This window comes from Argopecten irradians, chromosome 7 (genome assembly GCF_041381155.1).
Source record: "Argopecten irradians isolate NY chromosome 7, Ai_NY, whole genome shotgun sequence".
NCBI lineage: Eukaryota > Metazoa > Mollusca > Bivalvia > Pectinida > Pectinidae > Argopecten > Argopecten irradians.
Window position 1 is genome coordinate 24,414,414 of NC_091140.1, and position 15,130 is coordinate 24,429,543.

The window sequence follows — 15,130 nt, forward strand, 5'->3', positions numbered from 1 at the left end:
ATGAATGAATGAATGAATGAATGAATGAATGAATGAATAGTAATGTGTTCACAAGAAGAGTTCGTATAGGAATAGTTAGAAAAGAAGAATAGAATGAAACTAATGTAGTAAATTTAAACCTAATCCACGGATGGTTAGATTGGGATGAAAGATAGGTGTGACATGTGAAGTAGGTCCCACTAAATTATCAAATTGAAGGGAGACCACGGTCGAACAAAGACAGACGATTTTACTATACTGTAACAGTCTATGTGATAAATACTCAATATATATGTAGAAACTTTAGGTGTAAACGAAATGTTTTTATAGCTATTAATTATCTAAAAAATTTAAAAACACAACAAATTAGACTTTGGGACCATATTAGCATGTATAAAATTAATTGATAATGCGATATCTGGAAGCACAATTAACAGCAGAAACATCTGCGAACTAAACAATAAGAGTCCTAATAGATTTATTTTCACTTTTTTATTATTTTTTTATCCGGTAATGCTTCCATCCTTTTTTGCACTTTCATATTCACGTGTTTTTTTTTAAGTTTATACACCTTCAAATAGATTCAAAGCCAAGTTCTTAAGATTCATAACTCATATATTTCAATTTTCACTGAAGCTGGACTCAATGAAACTACTTAAAAATCCGGTTTCATATAAGGAATGATTGTTATTGTTTTTTGGTGTGTAAACTGCATTTTTTTGTACAGATATTTTAAAGGGGGTAAAAACAGAAGGGACATGGAAAACGAGATAATACACTAGAAACATGTGTATGTCCTATTTAAACATATATCAGTTTGATATTTACTTATATCTTGCCCCTAAATAATAAAATTAATGTACATAATTCAAACCTGTTGCAAAGTAGGACAAATGAGTAGAGTAATAAAACCCACAAAACCGAAATCCGAATCTTATATTTCAAATTGTAAAAACACCTTAATGTAAACATACTGATGGCAAGGTCCATATTTATATTGGCAATAAACATCCTTGAGTAGCAGACAATTCAAAGTCACTTACACACTTAATTTATTAAAATATTAAGCACGTGATCACGTTAGAGCAATAACATTTAGTGCTGTTTTTTTTTTTTTTTAATTTGTTGAATGTCTTATTGATCAAAGAATACATGATGAGATTTCTACCTCAAGGCCCGACACAAGCACAGGGACCTGGCACGAAAATGTTAACCAATAGTATACATATATATATATATTATAGTATCACCGCCATGTTCATTTTTTCTCAGAACGCTTCTCGACATTACATATCGTGACCTACATTATGCAAATTATTGTTATGTTGGGCTTGTCGGTAAACTCTCAAAGAAGCGTTCCGAGAGAAAAATGAACATGGCGGTGACGGTTAAAGTAAGTGAGCATACACGATGTTTAAATGGAGTTTCTACAAAGTACGGGTCATGACACCTCCAAAGGAGATTTTCTTGTGGATATCGAACACAGTTATAATTATGGGTACTGTTTGCTTGTCGGTACACCACAAGCGTAGATTTTGTGATTTTTGGCTTGGTTTTTGAGGTATCCATTAGAGCCGAGACGACATTTCGACCGGACAGGGAAATGTCTACCTAGCATATTTTTCGTAAATTTCCCGATTCATCAATCCATAACTTCGTCAATACTTGGCCAATTTTGTTCATCAAGCACTCAATGGAAAGATAAATTATTTCTCTTTAAGGTAAGATATCCGTCAATTTTGTATAGAACCCATTTATTAAAATAATCACGGTTTTAAAAAATAGGTCCGTTTTTCTCGACCGCTGAGTTCATACCCTTGATACTATAATATACTATATGTATACTATTGGTTAAAAATTTTCGTGCCAGGTCCCTGTATACACAAGTGCATCACTACTCTCTCTCCAAGATCTCGTCCTCTGAAAATATCATGCTTGCCCATGTAAGGTCGGAGGTCATGGCAATATCCGTTTGGGTCACATCGCATCCATACCTACAGTTGTGCAATCATATAAATTGTATGAATTATGTTAAAATTATAATTCATGCATCCACATATATCTACATGATAGTCATTAGTAACATGTGTAGAAAATAAGACTGGCAAGTATATTGGTGTATCTATTATATAGATAATGACCTTGAACTCATGACCAGAAATTAGTTTGATCCTTGATGACAATGTTATAGTTGTATGGGTGTAAAACATACCTTTATGGGCAAACACATAGCATCATAACAATTGACACAATAATATTTCTAAATACAATGATATGATAATGGTTTTACCTTTAGTCCCCCTTGACAGGTTTTGCTGGCATATACTGTTTCGCATAATGTCGCCCTTGTATGTACCATGCCTTCGTCTATTGCCAGGTGTTTTTGTTGTTTCATGCAACTTCTAAAATTACCCCAAAGATGCTCTAGCATGGGACGAACTTTGTGTAGCCTATGAGAGCTATAATCCAAAATATATATTCATATCAAAATCATTATAAAACGAATTTTGAAAATAGTGTAAATTAATATATGCTGAATATTGCTGTTATATGGGAATATTTCTTTATTCTTAGCTCAAGTGATTATGATGATTGTATAGATTATATTATTTACAAAGGAAATGAACCTTTCTCAAAACGAGGGACAGGGTGGGAGATGGGTGGTGCAAGTAACACCAAAAAGTAATTTAATATTTGTATCAATTACAGATGTATCACATGTACTTTTATAATCACCTATCATATTGTGGTGTTACAGGTTGAACTTGTGTGGTGTTGTCATTGACATGAAAATATTGTGATAGCTTGCTGTGCCTTCCGCATGTCATAGTATCCTTCACACCCTGGTTACCTGCAGAAAAAAAATCATATTGAACATCAAAAACTGAAGAAAATGTTTTGAGACTTAGATACAAGTATTCTTTGAATATCATCAAATGTATTCATTTTGAACCTCAACATCAATACCAAGAATTTTAGAGTTATTCTACAGTACTTTATCAACAAACAAACAAGTCATTACAAAATGTTTCATTGTTGATTGGAACATTGAAAATATCTAAAACATGTTGTCTGAAATTATTTTAGTAATTTTCATTATACATTTCTATTTTGATCTTTTTTTTTTCTTTTCGGAAGGGGTGTTAAATATATACACTTGTTCTCAGACCAGTACATCCTAATGCTTGGCATCATACCATCTTCGTCTGGTCCTTTCTGGTGAGCGTACAGATAAGTCTGCTCGGATAATATTTGGAAAAAATGCTTCCGATAGCATCAGGAAGAAATAATGAAGAATCGAGGAACCAGGCTCGATGTTGTGGATTGGACCCGTAACTTCTTCAAACGATCCAATGTCTACATCACACAATGTATCAGACCAGAATCCCCCATCTATTTCACTTGCCTGGCTGCCCAGATTCCCCAGCGTCGACTCCGTGTTTCGTTCTTTCTCCTCCATATCAGTGTCGGAACTGAATGAATGATCACTCCAGTCGTCATTCTGATCAAAATCTGAGCCATCTTATCCTTCAACTTAGTCACTGCTTACATCTTCTCGAAATTCTTCATCTGTAAAATCACTGTCACTCAAACGCCCGCTATTTTTATCAACTAGAATTCATCACGTGATCATGATCTGTTCTATTTTTAGCAATACGGAGATGCTAATTTCCGATTTATTATCCGGATAATATTTCCTGTAATTTTTAAGAATGCTTTACCTTGTAACTGAAAGACTAAAGCCCTAAAATATTTTGTAAATCGCGTAATTTTGAAACTTGATAATTGATCGCACACCTGAAATACATATTCTACTTTCACGCATAGTTAGCTGCGATGACGTAGCTCTGAACGACGGACGGAAGATTTCTGACAGATGGTCGTCGTCAGAACCGGAGTGGAGGAAGGGTATGATTATTCGTTCTAACGCATAGTATGTGTGGAACACGTGTACAAAATATACGTACACTGTACGTGTACATGGAAACACTGTGTGTTTTACTGGTGCATTTTTGATTATGAGCTTTTTTTCCAAGAGCCTGAAATATAGATAGAATACAAATGTAAATGTAAGTATTAAAAGTTCCGGTTCGACGATAATGATTGAAGTGCATTGTTTTACGGCAGACAAAACAAGACACCAAATATTTTTTGCATCAATATCTGTTGTGTCTTTAGTATTTATATAACTTGGCCTACCATGTACATGTATGTGTCTTTGTCTTTTCAAATAAAGATTTAGCTGAAACAATGTAGCGTTGTTTTCCAAACATGATGTACGGCTTCAAACCAAATTATGATAAAAAAAACGTTTCTAATAATTGACCCCCGTTCCCCAGGAATTGGGGGTAGAGGGTGACAAACTGACAAACATGTCTTTTTGGTTTGCCCCCCCCCCTCCCATTTTTGTCGACTTAAATGTTCTAAAAATGAGCGCATATTTAAAAGATAAAAAGGCGCTCGTGTACATTTTTCATACTTCATTTAAGAAAACATTCAAGCACGTAATTGTTCAAACCTTTAATAATAAAAAATTGATAACACATGAACTAGACTAAAAATGTCCATCAAGGAATTCTGCTATTTCAAAAAATGTCTGAAAAGATTAATTTGTGTATATGTCTTAGCAAGACAATTAATTCATTATCATTTTGAATTACACAACAATGTGACGATGTTGTGTGCCGGTATGTTCAGATCGAACAGGGTTGCATAATGATATGACGTCATTCACAATTATCATTTTTAAATGCTGGTAACTTAAATTAGAAAAATTACCATGTTCATAACGCTTTAAAATCATCAAAATACATCGTAAAACTCATCTCAGCCATTCTCAAATGTAAAATTTTCATCGCGGGTCTCCCTCGAACAAACGAAACACCATAATGACTTGGCCTATTTGCGTACGAATTTTACCGATTTTTTTTTATCTAGACCCCTAACTCGTCTTGTAATGGTCACAGGCTATCTAGTGTGTCCATATTGATATAAATGTAACCGGGTTGTGAACTGGGATCTAATCAATCAGAATTCATAGACAACCGGGTCGGGTTCACTAGTATTTATTCACAACTTGAACTGCCTGCATGTTGGTCCAGTTGGCCTAGTTCCATATACAGCAATGAATGTACGTATTTGCTTATTGATATAGTTGATATACATATAGATATAGGATATAGGACCCTGAAACATATAAATTAAAGTACATTATATAGGATCGCTACCCTAAGTAACATTCAATACTAAACGTGTACACTAGACAAATTATCCCTATCGAAATATCACAGTTATATACATGTAGATACAAATACATAAGTAAAACTCTATTAATTCCTATCAGTAAAGGTAGTTACCATTACCTTACAACCATGCATTAGCATGATACATAAAGAGAAATATTGACCCTATACTCTATAAAAAATACTACTCTATATGTAAACATCATAGTTATACATAAAGCGTACAATATACACAAGGGGAGGTAATCCGCTTGTCAGGTAACAAGGGGAAGTAACCCACTTGTTACGAACAAGGGGAAATAATCCACTTGCACACTAACACCATTAAAACTAGTACACTATGGAAAATAGATATTATTCCGATATACACATAAATATACAAATTACACTGAGTTACATATTATAGCAAATTTGATAATATCTTAAACTTTATTGGATCAATATACAAAGCATTTCTAACTATAATGTGTATGTAGCTTACCTCAACAATGGGTAAAGGGTCACTTATGACTATAATGTATGCAGCAGAATACCTGCAGACATCTACATGATTCCATTGAAAGATTTAAAAATAAATCAATCAGTAACAAGTATAAAACCATACACAATTACTTTTAAAAAACATACACAAATTACACAGTTACTAAATTCAAACTGGATTTAGAGATATGACAAATGTGAGTTACAATCTAATTCAAATTGTACTCTATTCAAAATGTATACACTTTCTCAATAATAATTTGAATCAATCTACATTTCTTAATTACCTTTACTTTTGATACCAAAATCATATGTAAAAAGACATGTTTGCCCCCGTCCTGAGGAACGGGGAGGCAATTGCCCCCAGACCCCTTCCACCCCCACCCCCACCGACGCTTCCTACGCCCCTGTATCTACATTGCCAAGTAAAACAGCATACGTTCTCTGAAGCTTTAGAGTATTTGATGGAAATATGACAAGAAGTGAAAGGTATTTTAACCCGTTAATTATGTATATATTATACACGAATATAGGTGTACATAACTAGGGCTATAGAAGAAATGTCCATTAGACGGATAAAGACTATAACTAGACATTATAATTAAGGATATACAATGTATAGGGAATGTCAAATATTGATATACATAATGATAAAAGAAATACACGTACTTACTTAGTCCGCTAAACATGTCTATATCATTATTATAAACTCTATATATGAGGCAAAAAATTAAAAGGCCTCATAATATTGGTAAGTTTAGTGGACTAGTACCTAATATCATGACAAATGAAAATAAAATGATGGTGGACGCAAGTATAAACCCATATAATATAATGAAAACTCTTCTTTATGGCCTCAAAAACCTGTACAGTATAGGATTATTTACACTTAGAAACTCTTCACAAAACTTCTGTATACGTTTCAACGTTTATCAGTCGATAACAAATGATCATATTGCAAACAAATGTATATTAGACAGACTCAGATTGATATCAGGAGGGCCAAGAGATATCGTGACGTTTACCATTGATATCTTTACGTCCAATATCTTTACGCTTCATGTTGAATTAACAGATGTCCAGTTTGGCATTCATGATACTCCACTATTTGTCGAACTGAATGCAATTTAAAATGAAATATATTTTCATTTGATAACACTTGTATGAAAACATTCCAAGATATTATGTAATCTATAAAGAAAAAAATCAATATCGCTCAGGACGAAACAGCCATTTTCTGGTGATCCGATTGCACCAAAAATTAATGACATCACATAAAAATAAGCTAATTCACTGATCATGTACCCCTGGAAAAATGTCAAATGCGCCTGGTAGGTATACATATTAGGGTTGCAGTGAAAAAGTATAATGAATATGTATATGAATGCTATAAAGCACCCTGGTAGTCATATAATTTCAAGATAGCAAATATTCATTATTTTGTAATCTTATTCTGTCTCAAAAATGTAGCATTATAAATACTTTCCTATAGCTTTAAAAAAATATCAAAATAACATGAAATTTAAAAAAGATCCTTAATACTCTCTGGTAAATACATGTAGCGGTATCGAAATAAATCGATTTCAGTACTTTCAGAGAAATAACAGAAATTTAAAGACGGACGGATGACGAGCAATGGAGGAAGGCTATTTTCATAGCTCGCCAACCATTTTGCTGATGGTGAGTCAACAATATCAATTCAATAAAAGTATTTTGACGGGGTATCCATTGGAGTTGCATGAATGCGTGAATAACGACTACATGTACAATGGCGTAATATTCAGTTTTCGTAACTTTGGATGTGACTGTTACCCCTATAGTTCTAAGTGTGACCGATATCACTGTCACAATTTCTAATTAAGCACCGTCTATGTTTCTCCACTAGCAGATATAATGAAGGAAATATTTTCTTTCGACAGTCATATATTACATATTAGTAAACGGGACGGTTTTGTGACACAAACATTTATTTATTTACAACTTTTAACAGTTTAATGAATAAAATGAGAACGATGTCCCTGCTGTCGAAAAATATTGTGTCGAGGTGTTTGCATTATCTGAGCTAGTTTGACGATATTTAATAGCTTCATAGAATCTCTAACAATACACTGTCTTTGACGCGCGATAGGTTTAGAAGATGCATTGCAGTTATTTTCATCTTGAAGCGGGCGTTTTTCATTGTTTTTGTGTGTCCGATATCACTTGCGATGACGTAGGTTGTCCCAATTGATACTACTTGTATATCACAGAGCACTTACCAAACTCTGTGATACATAATTCAGTGAGACATCAACATTACCTTGACCTGAAAGAAATTATTTTAAAACAAATGAAATTAAAACAATATACATGTACAACCCATGTATCAATATACAATTCAATCAAATTAATAAAATACAAATTAACTAATTAATAGCGGAATAGTCCACTTTGCCACATACATCTCCTTCTTAAGAAAGACGTCCTCGTCTTTAACTTTTTTGCTCTGCACATGTAGGTTCCTGTTTTGCTCCTGTTATGACACATAGCAACGCATCAGCCACTCTATTAGACGCTGTGTCGAATGTGCCATCCCGCGCCAATGTCCGTATAAAGTTGGCACGGGCCGGGTCAACCAATCGGACTCAGACCTAATACTTTTCTGTGACATGACAAATTCTCCTGTCCTTTGCCAAGTGGGAGGTTTTCTGTTGCGATTAGACCTCCTGGCTGGAACTGTGGACTCCGCTGCCCCATTTGCCTCGCTCTCGGATTCAGACTCTGCAGCGTCCTGACCATCCGTGATGCCGATACTGGAATCATTATCCTCATCTTGGGTTTGCTGGTCACTTTCCATTGTTTCATCAACAGAAGGCTCTGGTGAGGATTTTTGGTTGTTGTCTTTGAGGGCAATTCCGTCTTGGCATCTTTCTAGGCAGTGGTTTTGGTGCACTCGGCTCCTCTGGTATTCGAGGCGGAAGGGAACCAATAGGTAACAGGAGATTTCTATGAAGGGTCCTGATCCGGCCTTCTCCATTCTCCTGTTGTACCTCATATACAGGTATATCCTGGTTGGGTTGCGTGAGGACAATATAAACCTCGTCCTCCCAACGGTTTGCAATCTTATGCTTTCCATCCCATGCTACCCGTTTCACCATTACCCGGTCGCCTTCCTGTATTACAGCACCTCTTGTCTTTCTGTCATTGTACTTTTTCTGTTTTTCCTTGGATTTCTGCGTATGTTCAGAGGCTATCCTGTAGGCTTCTCTTACCCGTTCCCAAAGATTTCTTCCATAGTCAGATACTGACTGAGATTGTTGGTTAGTGTCCATCCACGCGTTAGCATAAAAAGAATAACAATAATTCCTTATATTTACATTTCGACCGACAATTTCATTAAAAAGTAAGTGTTCAAATAAAATAAAACTCTGTTTTAGCCGGTCAATTGCTGAAATCCCGGAACAGCTGGCTTCAATTTGGCGGGAAATGTTGTCAAATTTAGAGAGTACACAAATTATATATAGTTCTACATTATATAACTTTATATTTTTTCGTCCCATTTATACAATATCTGTTCAGTATTTCATTTGCTGATTTATAATCTAAGATTTACATTACATTCATACATGCAGTATATTGAAGATTAGTCATACCGATACAATAGGCCTAATCGGATGCGCATTCACACTACTTGCGGAAGTCGGTGTTCCGCTGTGTGTATTCTTGCGCGGCAACCACTGCGTTTGCGCAAGTGTTAACGATTTCGCAGTTGGTAAATATTGTAAAGAGAAAACGTAAATGTAAATATTTGCTGATGGACTTGGGCATCTTAACATCGGTTTTCGCGCAAGAAAATATTTTATCTAGACCTACTTTTGCAGGAGAAGCTTCCTACTAGATTAGGCCTAGATCTAAACAGTGGTGGTTTAAAAAAAATGCAAATATTAGGCCTACGGCAGGGGCGTAGCTAGAACGAATAATCATACCATGCCTCCACTCCGGTTCCCGGCACCATCTGTCAGAAATCATCCGTCCGTCGTTAAGAGCTACGTCATCGCAGCTAGGGCGTAGCTTGCTCTTTAAAAAAAATCGGGCTTGCACACAAAAAATCCTAGTATGAGCTATTTACGGTCTTGTAAAGTTAAAACATCTATGTCGATCCGTCAAAGTCTTGAATGTAATGTAAAATCAAAGTAAAAAAATAACCTAAACCTAGATGATTTTTCTAAAATTAATAATACTGAAATAATAAAAATATACCCGTGCAGGTTTTGCCGTTCGGAAATGGATTCCTTTAGACACAATTAACGACAAGATGGCTTTTCAAGGTTAAACCGAAAGACACGCAAACTCAAAGGACGACAGATGAAATATCGAAAAGTGACACTTCGCAAATTATAGTGACACAGAGAAGATTCTACTTAGATAGACCGCTAAAACCTGTCTATATTATTAGTCTTTTTACATTTTTTGCCCAATAAAAAGTATATTTAGGCAAAAAATAATTCTAAAAAAAAACCTTATAAAATAGGCAGGTTTAGCGGACTAGATTCTATTCAGTCATCTAAATAGGAATAGGCCAACTTATCTAGATATGGGATTATTGTTCCAAAATCCCAACTCACAATAAATGTTGGAACGAAATAGAGAAATAAAACATCCCGTTAAGATAGACTTTATGAAAACAAAATTTCGTGTACTGTATTTTTCTATCAGTGCGACTTTTATGCCTTACAATATAAGGCGCTGTTTTTATATTCATTCACTTTTTCCACATATATGTGTAATTCGTATAATTCGATTTTTACACACGAAAACATTCCGTAATGTAAAAAAGTTCCGTTCATCTATCCTCAAATCCCCTTCGAGTCACTCAAGATACATGTAGGACTTTTCATGAAATTTTCTTAACAGAGCGCAGTAGTACTCGAAAACCTGGAATAAGCCGACACCGTTTGGTATCGGGCCAGGTCATCTCCAATTCAGACTGACCACCGAAAAGCACCACTAACCTTAGTCTATTCAACAAATTAATATTATACCTACCCAAATATAGCAATCCGTCGAGATTATAGGTGATTTGCATACTACTAGAAAATGGCGACGACGACGAGGGAAATTTAAAGTTGCGGAAAAGAAACTACTGTGTTGACACAATCGAACGTGTATGCATGATGAAATGGATGGCTATGAGAAGATAAATTATTCATTTTTTGAAAAGACCAAGGTAAGTGGCGATTCTCGGTGGTAATATTTTGTAAGTAGGCTGAATCGGAGATGACCTGGCCGATACCAACGGTGTCGGCTTATTCCAGGTTTTCGAGTACTACTGCGCTCTGGCCCTAAACAAGACATCTATCTGTCATAATGTCTAAGTCTGGTGTCAGGGCCAGAGTATCTCGGACTAGGCGGCCCCAAGACCCCTCACCTGGGCTAGCACATATAAAACCCTCTAGCTACGCCCATGTACGGACAGATTTCTACAATTTTAAAAGCATTTTTATGAACTCTCGTTTTACTGACTCCGTGACTCTTGTGTATCGTTCAAGTCAGCAACATTGCCTACAGAAGCAAAAAAATGTGCCATGTCCCTGTGTATGGCGTGCCGAACGTTGCAAAAATTCAACAGGTAAAATAAAATGTGTAAAGAAAAAATTGTGTTGTAATATATCGTTATATGTGTTCAATATGTTTAATTTGTGTGTAAAAACAATGAATGTTTGTGTAATTTTTTTAAATATCTATATGTAAAAATTAAATTTTTGTTCAATAATTTATTTGTGTGTGTGAAAAATATATTTGTGTGTAAAAATATATATTTATGTGTGATTTTCACACACAAACATAAAACAACATCACACACAAATATATTTTTACACGCAAACCATTTTTTCACACAAAAATATGAAAAAAATTACTCACAAATATATTTTTAACACACAGAAAGAAATTTTGTTCACACCAATATAAAACAAAATCACACACAAATATAAAACAAAATCACACACAAATATCTATTTTTACACAAAAACCATTTTTTTCACACACTAATATAAAAAAATACACACAAATATTTTTTCACGCACACAAATTAAAAATAATGAACACATATAACGATATAGTACAAACACATTTTTTTCGCACAATTGTTTTTGCAACGTTCGGCACGCCATACCTGTGTGACGCAGTGTGTCGAAACTACGTTAGAACGTCTCAGTTACAAACAAATCATGAAGTCTAAACGGTGATAAGAAATACTATATAAAAGTCAATGAGTTTTGATTGACCTTTAATCAGTTGTTTAACTTGTATCAAGGCTAAAGGTTACATAAACCACCAGAACATTTCCGTTCCCATCACGTTACGACGACTCTCTTGACTCGGAATTCAAGATGGCGACTTGAGCAGACGTATCGTCACTTCAGAGAGCCAAAATTATGTGAATACATGCTTACTAAGGCAGACATAGGTGATAAACTGTGATGAAGTGAGACATTTAGTTGTGGAAGGAACAGATAGAGGTAAAACTAGTCTGTGATGCTTACTGATTACCAGTTAAAAACACTTTGAATGACAAATCCATTGTGCGCGTAACGCTCCACTGACCGCCATTTTGCACAAACTTTAGTTAAGGCACGGACACTTGTGTGCCCTGATACTCCCAGAGATGTCAAATGTTGAAAATACTTCCGATACAGACAATCCATATAAACGTAAATTTGAAACCTCTCCGAATGCCCCTGACCACCCTCGGCATTCTGATAGAACCTGCCATGCACGGTCTCTCTCTAACCCACTGATGACCAATAGAATCGATGTAGGTAAAGGAAAAATAGTGGACATGAATGCTATTATTCAATCAACACTCTCAGATCCTAATCTGATAAAGACAATAGCACCTGTATGGGCCCAAGCATTTGTACCTTACATGCAAGAAATAATCCAGACCATAATTAAAACCACCATGGACGAGATTGTCAAGCCCTTGAAAGATAAGTTAGAATCCCAAGACAAGGTCATCGTAAAACTTACATCATGCAATGAATCACTCACAAAAAAATGTGTAGCCCTTGAGAATGACGTAAAGAAACTCAGCAATGATTTAACCAAGGCCACAACCCTCTTGGATGACAAGATCGAGGAACTCGAACAATATGGCCGCCGAAACAGTTTACGGTTCCATAATGTCGCACTTACCGCCGAAGAAAAGAAATTCTCAGATCCCAAAATTATTGAAATATGTACGTCAAAACTTGGTGTTAACATTGGAAGAGATGATATATATCGCTCCCATATTATTGGAAGGGAAAATAGAAATGGAAAGTACCAGATCATATGTCGCTTCAGAAGCTGGAATGTGAAAAATGAAGTCTTCAAAAATAAGCGCAGACTGAAAAACGATAGAGATAAAGTTTACTTAACAGAGGATCTAACCAAAAAACGTCAGTCGATTGTACAGCTACTGGGTAAAGCGAAATGGAAAAAAGAAATCGATTCCTTCTGGACAGCTGATGGAAGAATATTCAAGTTATCCCAATCTAGTGACAAAATACTAATTCAAAACATCCCCCACCTACTCCAGTTAGTCCCAGCACTTGGAACTGAGGAGGTATAGAAATGTGTCTAGGAACTAAATGATCAAATTTCAAAAATAAAAACTCGATAGTGTGAAGTATAACAATTCCATGCATGTACTAAATTGTATTATAGCTACATCCTTATTTATTGTCATCTAAGTCATTGTGTCAATTAATATTATTATATATGTACTTAGTGTTTGGTATCATAACATACCTAACTAATGTCTGGTATCATAATATACCTAATTAGTGTCTGGTATCATAATATACCTAATTAGTGTCTGGTATCATAACATACCAACTAACTAATTTCTGGTATCATAGTTATATACCTAATAAGTGACTGGTATCATTTAAGCAATAAACTGTTACCAGATTGGACATACAGTTGATATGAAGCCCATCCGGAAGGAAGATAAATAGAATGGCGCCCGTTAGGGCGCCATGAATATTTATCTTTCGGACGGATGGGCTTCATATCAACTGTATGTCCAATCTGGTAACAGTTTATTACTTATATTTCCATTACGATCATTCAAATTCAAAACTATACATGTATATCTTTTGAATTTCCCGCTTGCGCTAGTGTTGACGTCACCAAGTTCAATAAACGGAACAGCCATAGCATCAGCTTCTGAATATAGTTCAACACAAAACGGTTTGAAACAAGCGAACAAATGAAATTTAAGCGATAGTATTCTTTAATACATGCTATTTTGTCAACACGATAATACCGTTAGATTTCATAGACCGCACAACTGTAAAACCACTTTTAAAAATATTTGACCGTTATGTATAGGCGTAAGTATACAGTGTATACATTGTCAGTGACACGGCGGAAACGTCAAATATTCATACGCTTGACCAGATTGGAGTTCATACTTCATAGCCAGATATTGCCCATCTGGTTTAACATAGATTAAACGGGAAATTGAATGTTGAATGGAAATATACTTATATAACTTATCAATGACTGGTATAATAATTATATACCAAATTAGGGACTGGTATTATAATTAAATACTAAATTAGGGACTGGTATAATAATTAATATACAAAATTAGTGTCTGAGATCATAAATATATACCTGAAAATTGACTGGTATCATGATTACATACCTAATAAGAAACTGTTATCATAATTGCATACCAAATTGGTGTCTCATATCTCAAACATACACCTGATAATTAGCTGGTATCATAATTACACTCCTAATTAGTAACTGGTATCATAAGTACTTACCAAAGTATCAACTGGTAACATAATTGCATACCTAATTAGTGCCTGGTATCACAAACACATACCTGATAATAAGCTGGTGTCAAAATTGTGTCTGGTATTATAATTACATACCTGATAGTCGGCTGGTATCATAACATATCTAACTAGTGACTGGTATCATAACATACCTAATTAGTTTCTGGTATCACAATACATACCTGAAAACTAGCTGGTAAAATAATTACATACCTCATTAGCAACTGGTATCATAATTGCATACCTCATTAGTGACTGTTAACATAATTACATACCTAACTAATGTCTGGTATCATAACATAACTAACTAGTGATTGGTATCATAACATACCTAATTAGCTTCTGGTATCACAATACATACCTGAAAACTAGCTGGTAAAATAATTACATACCTCATTAGCAACTGGTATCATAATTGCATACCTCATTAGTGACTGTTAACATAATTACATACCTAACTAATGTCTGGTATCATAACATAACTAACTAGTGACTGGTAACATAACATACCTAATTAGTGTCTGGTATCATAACTACATACCTGAAATTGGCTGGTATCATCATTATATACCTTATTAGCAACTGGTATCACAATTGAATACCAAATTAGTG

The 15,130-nt window shown here is 34.9% G+C and overlaps 2 protein-coding genes across 2 annotated transcripts; both read right to left on the reverse strand.

The window, feature by feature from the left end:
• Positions 1 to 1,850: 1,850 nt before the first annotated feature.
• Positions 1,851 to 8,538, reverse strand: LOC138327101 (uncharacterized). Its single transcript, XM_069273084.1, has 4 exons — positions 8,340 to 8,538; positions 3,165 to 3,501; positions 2,716 to 2,913; positions 1,851 to 2,438 (listed from the first exon to the last, which is right to left on the reverse strand). Exons 1-4 carry the CDS (start codon positions 8,536 to 8,538, stop codon positions 2,240 to 2,242), a joined length of 933 nt encoding a protein of 310 aa, XP_069129185.1. The 3' UTR covers positions 1,851 to 2,239.
• Positions 8,539 to 8,545: 7 nt separating this feature from the next.
• Positions 8,546 to 9,013, reverse strand: LOC138327102 (uncharacterized). The gene has a single exon (XM_069273085.1). The coding sequence runs from the start codon at positions 9,011 to 9,013 to the stop codon at positions 8,546 to 8,548; it is 468 nt and encodes a 155-aa protein (XP_069129186.1).
• Positions 9,014 to 15,130: the final 6,117 nt, after the last annotated feature.